This window comes from Patagioenas fasciata, chromosome 2 (assembly GCF_037038585.1).
Source record: "Patagioenas fasciata isolate bPatFas1 chromosome 2, bPatFas1.hap1, whole genome shotgun sequence".
Classification (NCBI taxonomy): Eukaryota; Metazoa; Chordata; class Aves; order Columbiformes; family Columbidae; genus Patagioenas; species Patagioenas fasciata.
Window position 1 is genome coordinate 120261755 of NC_092521.1, and position 21236 is coordinate 120282990.

Genomic DNA, 21236 nt, shown 5'->3' on the forward strand with positions numbered 1-21236 from the left:
TAAACCCTCTTACAGCAGTCACAATATAAGCTTCCCTCTTTAACGTGGGTATTTTGGAAGATTTCAAACTAAAAATGAAAAAAGCCTAGATCCAAATAAGTTTTTCCATTGGTCCAATGGAAAGGGGATTTTATCTCAAATCTCTGAAAAAATCTGAAATATTTAAAATGACAATATTATGTTAAAGACAAGGATGCTTTCAGTAAGTGGCAGAATCTAACTTACAGGGAGCAAACCCATTCCATTTTCTAAACAACTACTTTGATGATCTCTCTTATTGCTTGTACTGCACAAATAGGTAGAATAATTGCTTCAAATGAAAAACAGGGAGATCAGCAAAACCCACTCACAATATTTCTATTTAGAAAAACTTTTCATAAATCATTTCAATACATTTCATTTAGAGGATACCAACTCTTCCTCTCTCATTTAAGAAAGAAAAGCAGATGGATGTTGAGCATTGAGTATAATGCTAAGCAGCAGTGTCAAAAAAAACTAACAAACCCCAAAAGATTAAAATTACACCTAAAACTTGATCCCTCATTTCAACTAAGTCAGTACTTGTTCTTCACTCAAAGTAGGGATTTTTAAAATAAGTTTTCTTGATATAATAGTCCTAGCACAGCCAGATCTGGAAAAAACCAGCACACCAATGATTTTATCTGAATCACTGTGCAGTGCACAGCGAAATGAAAATATAAGAACAGTGTCAGTCTCTCAGCACTGAGAAAAATATATTACTTAAATCACAATTTTATCAGATTCAAATGACAAACTTTCCCCACTGTTGTATGACAAAACCAACAGATCGGGATCTACAGGTGGAAGAGCCCATCCATATAACAATAATGCCTATGCAGTAGTATAATGAGCACTAACAAGAGATTTAAAAAATATATTAATACATTATATATTTATATAAATAGGTATGTGTGTAATAACTATCATGCATATGCATATTTATATAAATATGTACATGTAGAATATGTATGATACATATTTATAGAAATCTATTTTAAAATCCATCACATACACACACAGTAACAGCAAAGGAAATCCACATATTACAAAGAGGTTGTGCACAGTCTCTACTATCCTTCCAGTTCCTCGAATTGGAACATCCTCATCTTCTTGTATCACTAAAGCTATAGGGTGGCCACTTACACAAGTTCTAAGACATCGTTTGTATTGCTACAGATGTGCAATATAACCATTCTAATTTGCTTTGAAAACTCTGACTAGGTTAGTTAAGTTTTGGCTCTTAAAAGATAAAATAACCTGAAACACTGAAACCTTGCATTTGTTTTCAAAGTCACGCTAGTATGCATTTTAGACACTTTTCAATTACTTAACACTTTATAGTCATACAGCCCAAGTCAGACGTAAATCCTGTGCTTGGGAATTTTGCTCTTATCTGTCTCCTCAAAGAAAGTAAATAACAACAAACAAAACCCCACACTCCTCCCAGAAGAGAAACATAACACTGCTGCGGCCCTTCCAGCCCAGGGGACTTGCCAGGGAACTCTGTGCCCTCAAGACAAGACTGTGGTCTTACAGAAAGCAATTAGAATTCATACAGGACAAACTGTTAAGAAGATACAAGGTACCAGAGAGGGCAGCTTCCTTAGTGAAACAATAGAGGGCAACCCTGGGCTCTACTCCTAAATTACCTCTGCCCTGCACAGCAAGTTGTACAGATCAGGGTCAGCAGCAGCCTATTTTCCACCTGCTGCACCCATCGGCTCTCAGTGAGCACACCCAGGTACAGGGATGTCTGATGGTCCCAGAATGGCTCTTTGTGAACATGCTCCTTCCTTACAAGTTTTAACATTAGATTTACTCCTGCGAGTGCATAAATCCAGCTCACTACCAAGTATGAGGCTGAGAAGCTACACACGCACAGTAACATCGTGATGTACAGACCACACTCTTACTCTGGGTAACCCAAATGAAGCAGCAGCCCTGTGCCCTATCCCCCAGCATGTCGTAGAATAATTTTGATTAGAAGAGACACTTAGGATCATTGAGTCCAACCATAACCTAACTCTGGCACTGAACCATGTCCCTAAGAGCCTCATCTATACGTCTTTTCAACAGCTCCAGGGGTGGTGACTCAACCACTTCCCTGGGCAGCCAAGCAGAGCAATGTCAGAGCAGGCAAGGAAGTTGCTTTCACATCTTTTACCCACAACTTTCTGAGTGCTTTTAGAAACAAGCAGCCCACCCAGGTGTAATAATTCAGCACCACATATAAGCTATGGGATGGATTACCAGAATTAGACACTATAATGAAACAAGGCAATAGGAATAAGGACACAGAACAAAAAGTTGAGACTTGCAAGTTCCAATTTACTCCGTCTGGAGTGATCTCTGTTCAGTGTTTTCACAGCTTTGAACTTCCCTTTATTATATATGTATGTAAACTAAGTTGCTACCTTTATACAAGTGCTGAGAGCCTGAGCTACTCTTTGAAAGCATTCTGAAATAGGTAGATGAAAAGTGTGACCAAGGTACAGAAACACATATTTCACTGATTTACCATTAATGCATTTATTCAAGAGAAAGGTCAAGATTCCTGGTATAGAATGTTTAAATAACCACTTGGATGTTATGACACATACAAAGAACAGATAGATCATAAGACAAAAGTTAATGACAATGACTATGGGAAGTGTTCCGTAACTGTAAGTAGTTATTTAGGAAACTTCTCTCAATTCACACATCAGGGCAACTGTGGAGAAAATATCCAGTATGGAATCCTCCACAGAAATACTTTCTGTTCAGGACTTCCAAGGAAGCAACTGAAAGATTATCAAAGTATAATGTTCTTTAAAGCTTGAAAAACTAAACAAAGAAACAAAACAAACAAAAATCCACCGTACCTGGGAGTTTTTCTTGAACAGCAAACACAAAACAATGAGTAAGTAGATTAAATAGACACGCAAAGAGTGGAACCCATCATTATTTCTACAAACAAGATCAGAATCTGTGGTATTGTTTAAAGAACTATAAGACAGCAATGTGTACTCAGCAATGCATTGTGTATTTAAAATTATTAGCATCCCATGCTATTTTGAATAGCCTTTCTAATAAAAGCTAAAAGCTTCTTTCGAAATTTCAACCTGTTGAACATAAGCAATTCCATATATTTTAGACAACAGGCTAATCTTTGATACTTGATGTATGCTACTGTTAATTTCTTCAAGAGATTTCACGCTTATAATGGCCCTTTGAAGTGCTTAAATAATATTATTAAAAGCAGGGAACAAAAACAAAGGAATTGTACTTATATTTACATGTTATCATCAACAGAGCCAGGAACAAAGCTCTTCGGCTTGATTCCAGCCTAGTTCCTTTTTGAGTTATTTTTTGTTTCTCTTGTTCCTTTAACAAGAACTTGTTTAATCACTAGAGATTACCTATTGCATAATACCTGCTCAGTGTGCTCCCCAAAACAATGACACAGAGACTTTAAAGACAACAAAGCATACACTTCACTTACATGGTCAAGGGAGTCAAGCACATCTAACAGAATCACAGCAGCTACTGGGTTGGCAGAGATCACAAAAAAAACCCCACGGAATGCTCCAGTAAAGGGGAGTATTCAAAGAAAGACAGCAAACAAACAAACAGAATGAGACAAGCTAAAAGTGTTCCCCTAACAAAAGAAAAGAAAGATGCCTCCAGAAAGGCTGCCCATGGAACCTACTGAAGAGGGTGACTTCAGTGTTTCCCTCTTGGAAACAAGTGCTACAATCAGGGGTGCAGGAGATCTGAAACTTTAAGCAGTTCTCAGAGCCGGTAACAGACTGAACTCTTTCATTCCTTAGACATCTCCTAATTCTGCAAACAAAGTCAAGCCTACCTTGCCAACAATTTCTCAGGCCACGTTACATACTGATTTCCGCAGATCACAGGCATTACCTTCCAGAACTCAAGTACCTGAAGCTCTCAAACGACATGAGGAGCACATACACAATTCAGGAAGGGAAGAAGTCTTAAGGGGCATTCTTCCCTCTCAAAGATCACATCCAGGCTCTTCTCTAAAACCTAGGTACCAGCTGTTTCATTCCTGAACTTAACCTTCCTTTGCATGCCAGGAAGAAAATCTATGGTCAGGCAAGATGGGGACTGGTCTTCAAATGCAGTCCACTCAAAAACATACACACACAGGCAGGCAACTCAGACTCTACTTTGGAGAAAGCATCTACATTAAACATTTAAAGTACTTTGAAGATTCTTAGGACAAACTTTGGGATTCCACAGGAATATGCCTTTAGGTATTTACAATAATCCACTCCCATGTCTGTGACACTAAGTTTGAAGTGTCTTTCTCCACTGGTGTACAGAGAAATGAGTCAAAATCAGCTGCCGTTCTTTTACAGAACAAGGATTCCAGGCAAACAAAAGTAACCAGCAATATGAGAAGTCCATGACACACACACACCACTTTCCCTACTACCAACACTTTTTATTTGCCACAACACAGTTGGAAATGCCTGTTTTTAAATCAAGAGCGGTATGGAAGGCAGTCAAGCCTTGAGAGGACACATGAGACAATGGTCATCCACCACACAAGGTAAGATGCGATCTGCACAGCTGCTCAGGACTTGGAGTGCAGAAAAGCTGGGCCTTGCACCAAGTTATGTGAGATTATGTATGGCCTGAGTGCTGGTGACACAGGGCCTGAGTTTACACAGATGTAATAGACTCAACACCTCGTAGCATCAAGAGAGGATAGAGATTATTGTTCTGGGTCAAGCAGTAGAGTAGCAAAGGCACCATCTACTTCCTCAGCAACCAGCTGGGGGCTTACAGAGACTTGTGGATACCTCTCTTGCCTTCAAAATGAATGGTTTTTAGAGTACTCAGGTTATTTTAAGCCTTCTACACCCTCAGAGACTATTATCTCTCTGCCTCCCCATGTAAATAAAGCTCGGAGACAGAGAGCTCAAATGAGGATTGTGACACACAGGATTACTAGTGGAGAACTACACCTCATGACTCTCACTCTTCCACCTTCACCATAAAGCAAAGGTATCTCCATATATTTTTCAACACACAATTTGCATATACTACTAAACGTTCAGGTTACATTTTTGCTAAAGATCTCAATCATAAGATAGATACAGACTTCCCACACCATTTAATGTTTTCAAAAGTTAAAATATTGTAAAGCAAATTAAGTGTTTTATTGCTCACTTGTAATGAGAGGAAGTGTTTAATGATTCTGAAAAAAAACACAAACTTCTCCTTTTATTTGCTCTAAAATCACTAGCTGCTACAGCTTCTGAAAACTACCGAGGAATTTGTTATCAGCTACTACAGAAGGGCACAAACAGACCCAAAATCCAAGTCTAACCATCCTGTACCAACAGAGGAGACCAAGAGAATGTAATAAGAGCCAGGGAGCTGGACCAGTAACCTGCTGTAGTAACTAATGAGTCAACCAGCTCCTAATACTCCAAACCTGAACATACCACTTCCAGGGCAGGCTGCCCTTTCTATCAGTTTATGGCCCAGTGCTTTCATGACTTCAGTCCCGTAGAACCCAAGAAGCGTGTAAAAACTCCTTCCACACCAAAACCATGTGCTTTACATAAACAGACAAGAGTATGAGTGAGTAGATATGATGAAGGGCTGTGTTTGCTTTTCCTTTCTCCTTAGGCAACTCCTCTTAATAGCAGCAAATAGGTATCAAAGAAGCAATTTTTTTAAAAATATTAATTAAATATTTGTCTTTTCAGATGAATGAAAACCCTGATCGAGCTCTGCCCATTTCAGGACATTTGCTATTTAATTATACATTGAGGAAAGGTCCTGTAACAATTCAGCTGGTTCATACAAAGCAGAGCAACCTTTCCCCATGCCTGCTTCACACCGGTTGTCCTTCCCTTAAACCGACCTGTTGAGAATGTGTCAAATACTAGGTAGACCTAGCGTTCAGCCAGGCTTCTCCCATTCTCTAAGCCCTCTGCTGTAACTACCTCTTTTCCTTGGCAAAGAGATACAGCAACCAGCACTTTTTGAAGATCTCATTGCTATCACAGTCCAAGTGAGTAACTAAGAGGCTCAAAGAAGCAGGCTGGCAATCTGCTCGTGTAAGCAAACAAAAACCTACAGTTTGCCCAAAAGCTTACTCCACACTTGCTAGAGCAAACTCCTTCCAATGTGTTAAGGGTTTTCAGTTGGAAAATGCAACGTGCTTCTTTCACACAGCACAAAGCCTTCCTAACAGTGAGCAGGTCCAGATTTTTAACAGTTGCACAGGAAACTGCATCCTCAGACTAAACAACGTACATATGGTAAACCTTCACTTTGTTTCTAACATCATCTTACTTCACCCAGCCAAAATGACCCATGGCACAACAGTGGGCCCTTGGAACAATCATCGTGCTTGCGCTGTCAGTCAAAAGTCACACAGAATCCAACCAGTTTCTTGATTCTCCCTCTCTTTTGTAAACAAATGCGTATGGATTGTTTTTCAAGTTTATGCAAGAAAAAGATGTTCCTATACATTTCCAAATTGTACATAAAAAGTCTTTGCTCTATAGGTTAAACATTTCTTATACTGTAAGTTAATCAACAAGAAGAGCTGTACACTTCAGACATCAGGATCTAACCAGAACACTTGACTAAAAACAAATAAGAATCCAATTATATCTGTCACCAACAGCAATCCCAGACGGAGAATCCACATTAGAGCTCAGTTTCAAGTTACACACCTCTGTACACATCAGCTTTACACCACACGCATATTTCTAACCCCTTCATTCCATAGTACAGCTTCAGAGAGAAAGCCAGCTAATAAAAACAGCTAGCATCAAGAAACTAATCAAAACATCTAACTTCACATCCATTCACTAGTGAGACTATTTGAGAAAACAGAGGTGGAAACACAGAACCCAAAAGGAGCCTTCTCAGGCATACCAGGTAAAATCCTGTTAGGACAGGCAGGCCAGCTGGATGATGTCTCCATCTTAAGTTCCCCAAATTCACTCTGAATTACTGCCATTTGAAAGCAGTTTTGGAACTTCGCTCTTCTGCAAATCATAGTTTCTTGTATGCAATCTGCAATGCATTCACAGACAGTTCATATCCACTTGTTCCTGTGCTGATGTTGTCTTTTAAATAGTTGATTTTTCCTCCTTGTTTTTCACTTTCCAAAGCCTCGTGGAACACAATTGCTTTTAATGCAGTGGTTTAATGAATAATTCAAATGCCATTATTAAACATTGCAAGCAAAAAGAGAAGTCCTAGGCTGCCACTTTCAAGAGACTCTTTTGTACCCCCATACTAGTCATCTTGTGTGCATACAGCTGTCCTCTGCAGATGTCCTCTTGGCAGACAGAATCTGTGAACCAACCGGCTCAAAATCAAACCATGAAAACAAGGCTTACTTTTTGGTCATCTCAGTTCCCCATTTCAGCTTAGCACACAGCCACCTCCGCTTTACAGCTGTGAAGAAGCAGGAGAGGAAAAACAGAGAATGTTCCCATATTCACAGAGGCAGCTCACAGTCTTCACATGAATACAACCTCAACATCCATTTTGTTAGCCTACCTAGCCAAGATCTTCCATGTTCTCCTTCAAAACAGACTGCTCAAGGACTATCTCATCCGTTCCTGGAAGTGACAGAATATAGGACTTTAGGCCTGCATTTGTTGCCACTCTCACTCCCAAATCGTACCACTTCTGTGACATCTCCTTGATCATATGCTCTTTTCTCTTCCAGAGGTCTCCTCATGTTAATTCCCAAACCTATACTGTCATTATTCATTCTTATTGCATGACTTTGTAATGCACCCCATTTCTATCATTTCAGCATTCTCTATCACCCAGTTCTTTGCATGACATTCCAGTCTTCCTTTCTAATGCTCATTCCTCAAGTTTGCTCCTCACAGTTAGATTTTACTGTGTAAACAATGCCAGCGCCACTTACGTGGGCCCAAATTCAGTCTTGAAAAACACTTCAGACAAGCAGTTCCTCTTCTGATACTAATGTGCTGCTGCTTCCTCTTCTGCATACTGTTCCTTACCTAAGTACCAGCTCTTGTACTAATCCTCCAGTACCTTAAAAAAACCCAGATTTTAATTTTTTTTTTTAGTGCTTTGTCATCTGTTATCAAGTTCCAGGCAGATTCAAGCTACTCTGTGTCTTTTACAGAGAACGTAAATCAATCATTTATTCTTACAAAAAATGCAGGTCAGTCAGGCATGATACATCTTTAGTGAATGCCCGTAGGACTCAGTCTACTTAGTTTCATGTTGTTAATTAATTCTCTGCTTCACAAATTCTCTAGAGCATTCCATGCTACTGATGTCAAACTCATTAGGCTATAGCTGCGCAGCTCCCTGCCTCCAGTTCTTTTAGGAAACTATTTTTATAGTTCAGTAACAAATCTTCTAAGTCAGAGGTAGAATATATTTAAAATTAGATTTCTGATTAGATTTCCCTTAGGAAGCCTGGCTGTTTGTGGTTCTACCAACTGTCATTATATTGCTGCAGTTCTTTTACCTGGGACACAGCTACCCCATCCCCTCCTCCAGCTGGCTTCCCCTCCAACTGCTCTAGTTTATTTTTTGAGGTACTTAAAGAAGACCTTGATTTACAAGTATTCTGACCCAATTTTTGACGCCATCTGAAAATGAACTTCTGCGAACATTTTACTGGCAGCAAGACGCACTGCTACTAATTTATAGTTTTGTGTTTTGTTAGATTTTTCTTTGCATCAATGCTACAAGATGTTACAAGAAAATAAATACAGACCCCAAAAGAAGCAACAAAAGCCACCTCTGCTTTTTCCTCCAAACTATGTCTCCTCCAAGAGGTCAACCACAAGGTGAGGGCAAAAATGTGGACTTCCTCCTACAGACACCCAACTCATCTCCTAACAGTATTTGACAAGAAAGAGGCTGGTAAGTATTACAACCCTTGCAACCTAAACGATCCAACTACTTCACAAGAACTGATCCTGTGAACATCCACATGTGCACAGCCTCTAGACAGCCTGAGGAGAAAGGATGCATTACAAAACCATGCAAGTCTTTCAGAAGAAGAGGTAAAACACCTACAATGAGCTATTGCACTTCCGCTTCAGCCTCTATTGGTAGGAGGAATTGTTTTACATGTTACCATGCTGTGCTTGTTTTGTTTCCTGAAGCATCAACAAATACTAATTTAACTCTGTTACCTTGTATGAAACACCTTCATGTCAGATGAATTCTTGTATAACGACCACCACATTCATGGTTGTTTTGGCAATTTTTTAAAGACTAAGAATGCTCCATGAGAAAAGACCCACTGCAATTCCAGCATTATATTGTCACAGCAAAGCAACTGTGTGTGCTGCCCAGCTGTGCAACAGCACCTCCTGTTACAAGGGTTAAAAAAAAAAACCAAAAACATAAAATACCTATGAAATGCACAACGTAAAATTCTTCTACCGTACAGGCCCCATGAAACAGTCAAGCACTTATGAAAGAAGGGACGAGACACGCAAAGAAAATTTAAACCACGGGTGGACTTACACCCTGGCGCCATCCGGCTGTTTGTGTGGAAGTTGTACCTCAGAGAGTTCAACGCGGTGCTGCCCGGGCGGAACACAAGGTAGATTAAAAAAACCAATGTTTTTCTCTTTAATTCTCTGCTTGAATGTACTAAAGGCACAGGACCGACGGTAGACACGGGTGGCACGATGTGAGCGGCCTCCCAGCATCCACGGAACGGGGTCCAGGCCTGCGGCGCGGCGCCCTCCCCGCCGGCTCTCGCCCCGCCTCGCCGCCCGGCGGGAGCGCCCGGGCTGGGCAGGGCAGGGAGCGGTCACGTACACACGAACTGCCCGGGGCCGGCTGAGTCACGGCCCCGCCGGGCACCCCCGCCCAGCGGCGGAGGGAACCCCCAGCCCAGCCCGCTCCCCTCTGCGGAGGATGCCGCGGCCAAGCGGGCCCTGACGCGCTCCGCCAGCTTCAAACTGCTCCTTTACCCGCCCCCCTGGAGCTCAAGCAAAGGACCCCCCAGCCCCATCAGACGCGCCCGCTCCCGCAGGGGCTCAAGCTCTCCCGGCCACAGGCTGAGAGCAGCAGCCGGGCAGGGGCCGCTCCGCGCCGGGGAGGGGGCCCCGGGGCGGGCAGGGAGGACGCGCAGGAGGGGAGAGGCGGGAGACGAGGGGCACCCGCCGGCAGGCGAGGAGGCGGGCGGCACTCGCGCCCCCTCACCTGGCAGCCCTTCTTGTGGTGGAAGCCCACCACAACGATGTGCAGCACCGGGCCGCGCTTCTCCATGGCGCCCCGGCGATGGCCGCTCTTGGAGGGATGCCGCCGTGCCCGGGCTCTCGCTCCGCCTCTCGCCGCCGAGAGCCCGACGGGGACGCAGCCCCGGCGGCCTGCGCTTCCGCAGCGCCCGGACGGGGGAGGGCGGGACGGTGCCGGCAGCGCCTCCCTCTTCCCGCACCAGGCGGAGTTTCGCTTTGGCCCGTCTGCGCGGGAGGTGCCTTTGGCCGCGGAGCGCGGGCTGAGGTGCTGGCTCTTCGCACCTGTTCCACAGAGAGCTCCGCAGGAAAGCTCGCTTCAGCGAAGGGGCCCCCAGGGAAAGCAGCTTCGCTTTATTCTGCGGCCAAACAAAACACATGGCAGCCGGGCGGTGGAGCTGCCCGGGCCGGGGCAGCCCGCTGGGGCTGGGCCTCGGTCTCGGCCTTCCCGCCACTGCCCCCACGTCTCTGACAACGGAGGTGGGGCTGACAGCAGGGCCGTTAACGGTGCCTCCTGCTCCCGATCAGCGGCTTCTGCGAGAAATTCTCATAAAGCCGCCATGAAGTGCAGGAGACAGCACATCCTCAGGCTGTGTCCTTCCAGCGTGCAGGCTCATGGCAGCACGAAATGAAGTCTGGGGTGGCTGCGGTGCAGGCATGTCAGGTTGGTGGCTGAAGGTTAAAAATGAGAAAAATCGAGTTAAGGCCTTTTCTGTTAGCACTTTTCAGCTGCTAAGCATACATTAGGGTACCTAGAAAGACAGTTCAAAGACTTGTCCAAGAGCACAGGCTAAGTTAGTGCAAGAGAAGAAAAATGTAAAAATATTTGTCTTGCTGCATGCACACCATGCGCCCTCTTTAACCTTTGTTACCATTCAGTTCTGGTTATTTGAATCAACAACATTTGCTAGAGACTGTACTCTTTAACAATTAAGATTCTCTGGAAATCTGAGGGAGAGATCATTTTTGAAAGAACTGTAAAAGGATAGTGCTTAAAGAAAATCTCATCACTAACACAATGCCTAGAGGCTCAAATTATAACAATAAAGCATGTAATTACATATTGTTCCTCAGCTCCAACAGAAGTGCCATTATAGAAAGAATATAGCATAGGGAGCACTTGATAAGCTACATGGAACCAACCAGCTCTGGCAAGTGAACAATTTCTTATTAGGTTTAGTGTGTGGCTTACTGTTTAGTATCATTAAGAAAAAAAAGAAGTATGAAATATTGGCCATTATCTCCTGCAGTAATGAGATATCCCCCAAAAGATGCATGGGAGTGTTATAGCTCATACTCTGTTCATTTAGGAAAGTGCAGTCTGGCGTCACTCTTACTGCTGTGGATTTTGCATTATGGAGATATCTTGGTGATAGTGCTGGAAAATTGCGGCTTATTGCTTCTCTGAATAGATTACTAGAACTTTTTGTTTCTACATGAAATTTTATTTCCTGCTAAGGCAATAGAAATGTTGGACTGACAATATCAGCCTGTTCTAGGAAAACTAACTGACTGATATCTTCTATGTTTTGGTTTGTTTTGTATTTTCACAGCTCCCACTGCATGTATTTATGAGGAAGAAAGGAAGGTGAGAGCTGCTATGAGACAGAAGCTCTTGGAAAAGTCTCAGTCGGAATTTTCCTAAAGGAATTTTCTTTTTCAGTGCATAGCTAGCTAACAGCAATGAAAACTCAGCCCTATAGTTCTTCTATTACTCAGAGGTAATATTTTACTTAAGAAGCACCAGCTATTATATCATTACCATAGTAATCATGTTTTGTTGGTCATTCTGCATTTCATAACAATAACAAGGAGTTCTCAATTCAGCTTATGTGCAGTGAGACTTCTTGAGATGGATAACCTTCACCTGGGCAGCATGATAGCTTATGTCTGGAACTAGCATTAGAGGTGAGCAGTGCCTGTGGTGGCTGGTAGCTCCGCTTTATTTCTCAGGTATAGCCCGGCTTCCGAAAGAACAAAATTGTGCGTTTATGGAGACGAGCATGTGAATTAAAAAAATAATAATTCTGGGATTTGTGTTGAAGAAAAGTGTAAATGAAGTCTTGGCATGGATCTAAGGTTTGTAACTAATTTCTTCTGGATGGCAATCTCACTTTGTGTTTGGAGATTTTTTTTAAGCTCTTGTCCTAAATTTTAGAAAAAACAAATTGTATACAGTAAAGATCATAACGTTGTTTGGGATTGTGATCTCTGACTTGAAACTTCTGTAGAAGATATAGGAAGGAGAAAAGACTACAAAAGAATTGATTTGACATAAATTTAACAAATCTTTCACAATATTAAAAAATGGAGAACATTTTACAGAGATAAAAATCTTAGTTGTGAGTATAAAAATATAGAAAAATACTAATTAGTTAAGTAAACAAACAAACAAAAATAGCATGAAGAAGAAAGGGATTATTTTGTGTGAAATATGTAAAAAAGCAGTAAGGCAAGATGAGAAAACACTACCATGTGAAGAGCCACCCACATTCTTTATAGTGAATGAAGCTGCACAAGAACTTCATTGATGTGATGATTAGGATATGTTCACCCTCACTGACTACATCCATCTTCCACATGGGGAAAAAAATACTCAGTTGAACTTGGGGTAACTGCGGGTGGCCCTCAGTTCTGTGGGAAGTGCTGGCAATGGGTCAGGTCTGGGTGCAACATGGCAGCCAACACGACCACCATCCCACCTCAGCTCTCGTTCTTTAGGGCAGGAAGCTCGAGTGGGGCGGGTGCCTCATGTTCGGCCAGCTGGGGATGGGTGTAGGTGCTTGGCCATCACACAGTAATTAACTGCAAACCAGCAACACGGAGGTGCTCTCACTGGAGGGGATGTGTTCTGCAGTGTGCCAGCCTCCTGCCTCAGAAACTCGTTTATGTACTAGCAGCAGTAAAGTGTGCAAGAACACTAGAGTGACTGTCTTTTCTCCCCACTCTTGCAGCGTGTAGACAAGTGGTCATTTGGTGTATACACACTAAATGGTGCCAGTGGGGATCAGACACTGAATGAAATTAATTTTCTGTGAACTTCTCACCAGCTGTGATGTGATATGATGTGATCAACCATTCCAAGGTCAGTAGTTAGAAGATGCCTCTCTTCTTGCATCTTGGACTTTATTGAACTTCCCTCTCATCCTGCTTTGTTCCATTCAAAATACATTTTTAGTGCTATTTGAAGGCTTTGTTGACACTGGAGTTTCCCTAATGGGTTAATTTTTTTTTTTTTTTTTCAGTACCGGGACCAACTGTTATTTGAGTAGTGCGTTTAATTGCAGTATGGCCCATGAAATAGGTGGTGTTCCAAACAGACTTCCCCATGGGAAATACTGCGTTTGATCCTGTGGGAACAATGGTGCCATTCTCCTGAGATTCAGAGGACTATCAAGTGTGCAGGCAAAAAAGAAGTGCTTGCATTGTTACAGAGGTTTGCAGACACAAATGTGACGTATCTTCTGCAACTTTGAGCACGCTTAAATTTGGATGGCAGAAACATTGCACAGATCTTGACTGTTCTCCCCAATCAAATACTCCACTGTCCCTTCCACTCTTGACAGTTCCACTCCTTGAGGGTCCCCACTCGCTTTGTCTGGAAAGCGTTTACAGATCTGTGGCTTCTGAAATACCTTTGAAAAGGGACTAGAGAAATTGAATGCACACAGATTCCAGGGTGGTGAACAGCCGTTGCAGTTTGGGTCCCCCTGGTGGCTCAGAAAGTTGCTGGACCACTCAGGAGAATAAATGGCAGGGAAAGCTCAACGTGTACAAGATAACACGTGCGCCTCATTCTCTTCTTACTCCTGGTTACTGCCGCAGACAGAAAACGCAATGCCTTTTAGTCTGATCCCGTGTGGCAGCTCTTTCCCACCTCTTGTTGCCTATGTGGCTGAGTGGGGTTTCATATTCTGTCTGTGAGCACAATAAAGCTAGGCAAGTGTTAAAAAAGAGAGAACTGAAAGGACATGAAAATACATGAGCAAGCGTTGGAACAGTTTGGATATTTTTGTTCTAAGAGAGAGAGAGATGATGTAGCAGACAGAAAAAAAAGAAAAACCAAAACAAAAACAAAAGAAAAAACCCCCACCACCCTAAGCCAACCCAAACCAAAAAGCCCCAGTATTTTTACTCCTATACAGAGCAAACTTGATGCAAAGGCCTTGAGGTGCAGCAAGACAGTCAGTTCAGTGTGTTCCCTGGTTTGCTGCAAGCCCTGGGCTCCAGTAGCCGATGCTGCAGACCTGCCCATCTGCTCCATGGCTCCACATGGGAGCAGACCACATAGTGCTGTTGATTAGAAACTAAGGTGTAACAAAATAGTTGACACCATGGCCCGCTCCCCACTGGCTGTGGGGTTGAAGAACTTAAAGGGGAGAGTTCTTGACAGAGGAGCTCACAGAGGTATTTTTTTTCTGTAGGAGCAGTTTTCACAGCAAAGCCCCACTTCCATGTTTTATTCCTACCATTAAGATGCTTTTTTTCTCATGCATCTCATGAAGTAGTGATGGGATGCTGCTTCCATGCACATTGGCAAAGAAACGCTTGCCTTTGAATGCTCTCATCCTTCTTTCATGACTAAGACTCAGGAAACAGGTAGGAGAGATGAGCCCATGGCTTGTATCCTACCACAGATAGTAGGAATGCAAGCTGGGGACATCAAGCTCTCTGTTTTTTTGTGTACAAGGCTTTTGCTGTTCTGTGTACCCAAACTTGCAACGGTGAGGTGTGTGTAGGAGATAAATAGGATGATTTTATAGGTGGTACTGGGTCAGGACAGCAATGTCGCTGTTCTGGAAGATGACCAGTCAGACACAGCCCCAAGCCTTCTCTCCTCCTAGCTGCGCAGCGTCAGTTCCCTCCACCTGCTCTTGTGTTCCTTGTGCCCTTGCCCCTCACCATCTTGAAGGTGCTGGGCTGAGCCCACAGCACATATGTCAGTGTCCCGTCAGTGACACAAGGCTCCGTGTGCAATCCTGTGGCGCTTTGGGCACCATGGTGCTGGAGGCAGCCCAGCCCTGGTGCTGTGGTGCCCCACCAGGCCAGTGCCAGGTCCGATGCACATCCATGGGCTCATGCTTCTCTCAAGGTGGATTCAGCTCCATGGGCTCATCTTCATGTTGTGGAGGGTCAACCTCCGTGGGCTCCTCTTACCTGTGGGAGCTGCTGCTCCCTCCAAGCAGCTTCAGTTTTCTGGGAAGTGGAGGCATCTTCAGGGGTTCCCTGAACCTCCTCTTTGTTGTCCCACTCAACGTGAGCACTCGCTTCACTGGGCTCTCCTCTTGGAAGCGTGATCCGACTATGGGGCAGCTGGCAGAGTTGTGTTCCAGCCGCAGGGGTGACAGCTGCTGTAACGGAAGGCTGGTGACATCACCAACAGATACTGCAGTGCTGGGATCCAACCCAAAAGCATGCTGCACTTTTCCCTTTTCATTCTCTTTTTCTTTCCCTTTTCCTTGTCCTTTTCTGTCTTTCTCTTCCTCTTCTCTTCCTGTTTCTCTGCCTCTTATTCTCAGAACACTCCCTGCCTTGGTGCAGCAGTCCCAGAAGTCATCAGCCCACAGGATAGTGCCCCATAAGCTGCTGAACACCGGGTCCGTCACCTTCTCCTTGTTCCCAGACAACTGCATCCTGCCGAAGGAGGCCCAGGAGGCCCTGGAACTCCACCTTCTAAAGAAGAAGCTGCACCATGACTGGTACTTGCCTGGAAAGTCACCAGGTTCAGTCCCTGGACAGCACCGTCCAGAACTAGACAGCCAGCTGTGCCGTGCTCCCTGGCCCCGCAGTAGGGAACCTGAGGTAGAGGAGGACCCCATCTCCCATTGCGCTAATCTGCCTCTACCCTTGTCCTCTCCTAGCTCAGCCCCAAGAGCTTGGGGAGCAGGACTGAGGATGGGGCTGGCAGAGAGGCAGCTGCTGGGCACCAGGACAGCAGCTGGACATAGGGGGTCCTCCAAGAAGCCAGCCCTGTCTCATGGGCAACTGGAGAGGCACCGGGCAAGAAGCCCTCTGCTGCTGGCTGGCACAGGGAGCCAGCAAAGCTCGGTTGCCCTCCTGGTACAGCATGCAGGAAGAGCCTGGACACCCACAGCAAGATGAGGGTTTCACACCCAGCCAGTAAAGTGATCACCTTCCTCATGGAATTTACCCTGCGCCCTGCGCTCCTGAAGTGAGCAATCTACAGGATCCTGGGCTTCCGTTGTCTCTGTCCAGAGCCTCAGGAAACAGCAAACACAAGGCCTTAGCAAGGATCAATGGATGAAGGACAGGGACAGGAAGCCACAAGGCACGGAGAAGACTCTGTTGAAATGGCAGCTGAGTATACCCATCCAAGCCATGAGCTGAAATTGAGCTTCACCAGGCATGAAATTACTGAGAAGGTTATTCAGCTACAAAGGAACTTTTTTTTTTTTTTTAATTAATAAATATAACAATGGAAAACAATCCTCTAGCACTTGCTGGTAATGGACCATTCTGCAAAACTGCTGCAATGGGTGCAGGAAGCTGCCAGCCTTTGTCTATTTGTGAAGGAATCTCCACATTAGGTGCCAGCTCCATGTTAAGCTACAAGCCCTTGCACATCTCCAGCCGTGGCTGTGATGGATCATCAGGCAGAATGAGGCTAGAGACTAATTCCGTTGCCAGGAGTGCCCCCAGTCCAGAGGGCTGTTGCAAGGGATCCTTGGCTTCCATCGTCTATATCCAGAGCCTCAGGACACAAGGCCTCAGCAAGGAACAGTGGAACGAGGACAGGGACAGGAAGCCATAGAGCATGGAGGAGAGGACTGTGTTGAACTGGCGGCTAAGTATAACCGTCCCGGCCACAAGCTGCCAGTGTCTCCAGGAGAATGCTGTGGGAAACAGTGTCAAAGGAGAGTCACCCAGCCCCTGGAGTGCCTCTTGCAGCATTTGTGATGCGCTCAGGAGGCTCACAATGGCTGTGACATCACTGTCTCCGCCTCATCCCCCGAGGACAAAAGGGAGGCCGGAGCAGGTTCAAAGGAGAGCGCTTGCTCTCCTGCTCTTAACCTCAGCCCCAGCATGCTGGACGCTGTGGAAATGACTCCGTACAGCTGGCTCCCCTTGCTCTGGGCCAGCACATTCCTCTTGCTCTTGGCAGCCTGGATCACCCAGTGCTGCTGGCGCAGACTCTCTGGCAAGCGGCACCAGGTAGGAGGAAGGCTCCTGGGGAGCCCTTCCCAGGAGGATTGGCCAGCTGACTGGCTGCTGATTCGTTGGAAGTTCCTTTGCCTTGGGGGAACTGGGGCTGGACAGGACCCACATGCACTGTGGGTCAGGGCTCAGCCAAGGTCACTGACGCAGTGCTGCTGTGCTTGCAGGTCTCCCCGTGCAGACGAAGGTGCCAGTGGCAGAAAAAGGCTCGGGACCCAGGTGAGGCCATGCTCTTCCCCTGTGCCAGCTGCTGCTGGGGACAACGTGCCCGGCTGGCCATCCTTGTGGCCCCTGGTAGCCAAGCTGCTGTCACACCCTCACATCCACGAGGGATGTGCTTGTCCCAGGGTCTGCTCTAGAAGGCGGCTCAAACCAGGGCTCTGGGGCTCCCCATCCGCCTTGCTGCCTTGAGCTTGCACGTCCCTCCCGAGGGAGTCTCATCCCTCCCACATGACCCCTTATCCCTCCTGTGGCCTTCTTCCTCTGCCATGGGCCCTCTGCACGGTGCCCAGACAGTCCTGGACTTGTCCCAGCTGCTTGGATTCGTGGTGCCCTGGCTGCCGACCAGGTCTGGGCTGTGTCCATGCCCATGTCCTACTAGAACCGGGCCCCTTGCCACAGCACTGTACTCAGCTGTGAGGCCTCTGCTCAGGGTGCTGCATCCCCCGGCTGTGTTGCAGGCAAGAAGAGGTGGGTGTCGGGCTGCAGGTCTCTGGGCCAGTTCCTGTGCTACGACCTCAGCTGTGTGCAGTGCGCAGAGGCGGCCAAGAAGAGCTGGCAACTGTTTGCCCCGCGACGAAAACGCCAGAGCACCTGCGAGTGGAACTCGCCTTCCTCATCATGCTGTAGGCGCTGTCTGGGACGCCGTGTGCAGATCAAACTCCTTCCCCAGCACAGGGGCCGGACTCACCAAGAGCCAGAGGCCCTGAAGCCGCTCGCTCTAGCCACAGCCCCGCCCAGCGGCAAGCTTCACAGCCAGGCTGACGGGCTCGCAGGGCCAGGTCCCTTGGTGCTGGACGGACACATCAGCCACCAGGCCAGCTCGCCCATCACTCCAGTCTCACACGCAGCTGACGACGGTGGTGGCCAGCCGCTTGGTGTTTCGGATCCTCGTCCCATGTTGACACTGGAACGGGGAAAAGAGTTCTTGAAGAGACTAGAGGGGCACATGTGGAGGAAAAGCAAACAGATCCGTCTCGGAACGCTCCCTGCTTTGGTGCAGCAGTCCCAGAAGTCATCAGCCCACAGGACAGTGCCCCATGAGCTGCTGAACACCGGATCCGTCACCTTCTCCTGGTTCCCAGACAACTGCGTCCTGCCAAAGGAGGCCCAGGAGGCCCTGGAACTTCACCTTCTAAAGAAGAAGCTGCATCATGATTGGCACTTGCCTGGAAAGTCACCAGGCTCAGTCCATGGACAGCACCGTCCAGAACAGGACAGCCAGCTGTGCCGTGCTCCCTGGCCCCGCAGTAGGGAACGTGAGGCGGAGAAGGGCCCCCATCTTCCCTTGCGCCAATGTGCCTCTGCCGTTGTCCTCTCCCAGCTCAGCCCGAAGAGCATGGGGGGCAGGACTGAGGATGGGGCTGGCAGAGGGGCAGCTGCTGGGCACACGGACAGCAGCTGGACACAGCGGGTCCTCCAAGAAGCCAGCCCTGTCTCATGGGCAACTGGAGAGGCACCGGGCAAGAAGCCCTCTGCTGCTGGCTGCCACAGGAAGCCAGCAGAGCTCGGTTGCCCTCCTTCTGGTTATCAGGGTTTAAGGCAAGGTGGCAATAAACCATGGCAGATGCTCCCTGTTACCCAAAACCAGGACACTGGTACAGCATCCAGGAAGAGCCTGAACACCCACAGCAAGATGAGGGTCTTCCACCAAGGCAGAAGAGCGATCACCTTCCTCGTGGATTTCGCCCCACGCCCCGCGCTCCTGAAGTGGGCAATCTACAGGATCCTTGGCTTGCATCGTCTCTATCCAAAGCCTCAGGATACCACACACAAGGCCTCAGCAAGGATCAGTGGAGTGAGGACAGGAGGAGGACAGGCATGGAGGAGAAGCCTCTGTTGAACTGGTGACTGCTCAAGTCATGCTGGGAACAGGCAGCCTCTTTCAGTGTTTCACCAAACTCACAATAAAAATGTGTTTTCTTGTGTTCAGATGGAATTTCAAGTTTTCATTTGTGCCCGTTGCCTCACCTGCCCTGCCTATTCCTCCTGAAGAGCCTGTAGCCATCCATCATGGCACACTAGTCACAGGACTCATCCCACCAGCTTTCATTTATGCCAATGATATCATATCCCTGGGACAGCACCAAGGCTTCTAGCTCCCCTTGCTTGTTCCTCATGCTGTGCACATTTGTGTAGAAACACTTCAGGTGTGCTTCACTGTGCCCATCACCTTGTGGCGCAGTCTAGAGAATCTCATTAGCATGCGACTCCTTGAGCTTCGGTGTGTCATCCCATTGCTCATTAATAACTAGCCCAGTACCGCCCCTTCTGCTTTCTAATGTAGTTTAAAGCTCTATCAATCCTTTACAACGCTTTCGTGAAGAAATTTTTCCTAATATCCAATCTGAACCTTCCCTGGCACAACTTGAGGCTATTTCTTCTTGTTCTATCACTTGTTACTCTGGAGAAGAGACCAACACCCTCCATGCTAAGACCTCCTTTCAGATAGCTGTAGAGAGCAATAAGGTCTCCGGGCTAAACAGCCCCAGTTCTCTCAGCTGCTCCTCATCAGACTTGTGCTCCAGACTCTTCACCAGCTTTGTTGCCCCTCTCTGAACTCTCTCCAGCACCTCAATGTCTTTCCTGTAGTGAGAGGCCTAAAACTGGACACGGGGTTCAAGGTGGGGCATCACAAGTGCTGAGTATGGTGGGACAATCACTTCTCTAGTCCTGCTGGCCACAGTATTCCTGATACAAGCCAGGATGCTGTTGGCCTTTTTGGCCACCTGGGCACGCTGCTGGCTCATGTTCAGTTGGCTGTCAATCAACAGTCCCAGATCCTTTGCAAACCAGGGAGCTTTCCAGCCACTCTCCCCCAAGCTTGTAGTGTTGCATGGCATTGTTGTGACCCAAATGTGGGACCCAGCACTTGGCCTTGTTAAACCTCATACAACTCACCTCAGCCCAATGATCCAGCTAGCCCAGATCCCTCTGTATGGCCATCTTGCCCTCCAGCAGATCAACACTCCCACCCAGTTTGGTGTTTTCTGCAGCCTTACTGAACGTGCACTCAGTCCCCTCATCCAGATCATTGATAAAGAGATTAAACAGGACCGGCCCAAATACTGAGCCCTGGGGAACACCACTCGTGACCGGCCGCCAACTGGATCTGGCTCTGTTCACCGCCACTCTTTCGGCCTGGCCATCCAGCCAGTTCTTTATCCATTGCAGGGTACACCCATCCAGGCCATAAGCTGCCAGCTTCTTCAGGAAAATGCTGTAGGAAATGGTATCAAAGGCTTTACTGAAGTCTAGGTATACAGTATCCACAGCCTTTCTCTCATCCACCAAGTGGGTCACCTTGTCATAGAAGGAGATCAAGTTGGCCAAGCAGGGCCTGCCTTTCATAATCCCATGCTGACTGGACCTGATTGCTTGGTTATCTTGTATGTGCCGTGTGTTGTTACTCAAGGTGATCTGTTCCATGACCTTTCCTGGCACCAAGGTCAGACTGACAGGCCTGTAATTCCCTAGATCATTCTTCCGACCCTTCTTGTAGATGGGCACCACATTTTCCAACTTTTAATCAACTGAGACTTCCCCACTGAGCCAGGATTGCTGATAAATAATGGAAAGTGGCTTGGTGAG

The 21236-nt window shown here is 46.5% G+C and overlaps 2 protein-coding genes and 1 long non-coding RNA gene across 3 annotated transcripts in view; 2 read left to right on the forward strand and 1 right to left on the reverse strand.

Moving 5' to 3' along the window:
- Positions 1 to 10419, reverse strand: part of AVL9 (AVL9 cell migration associated) — a 42358-nt gene extending 31939 nt beyond the window's left edge. The window contains exon 1 of the mRNA XM_065831850.2: positions 10219 to 10419. Within this exon, the coding sequence (XP_065687922.1) occupies positions 10219 to 10284 (66 nt within the window). The 5' untranslated portion in view covers positions 10285 to 10419. The remainder of the gene's footprint in view (positions 1 to 10218) is intronic.
- Positions 10420 to 10446: 27 nt separating this feature from the next.
- On the forward strand, positions 10447 to 13458 carry LOC139827257 (uncharacterized). Its single transcript, XR_011737696.1, has 3 exons — positions 10447 to 10914; positions 11804 to 11971; positions 13205 to 13458. It is a non-coding gene; the product is annotated as an uncharacterized lncRNA (long non-coding RNA).
- A 4021-nt stretch (positions 13459 to 17479) lies between these two features.
- On the forward strand, positions 17480 to 19696 carry LOC136098739 (uncharacterized). The gene is made up of 2 exons (XM_065832397.2): positions 17480 to 17645; positions 18107 to 19696. Exon 2 carries the CDS (start codon positions 18544 to 18546, stop codon positions 19486 to 19488), a length of 945 nt encoding a protein of 314 aa, XP_065688469.1. The 5' UTR covers positions 17480 to 17645; positions 18107 to 18543; the 3' UTR covers positions 19489 to 19696.
- The last annotated feature ends 1540 nt before the right edge of the window (positions 19697 to 21236 follow it).

What these genes read in the sequence shown, in the direction of transcription:
- LOC136098739 (XM_065832397.2), top strand. Translation starts at nt 18,544, where the DNA reads ATGTTGACACTGGAACGGGGAAAAGAGTTCTTGAAGAGACTAGAGGGG.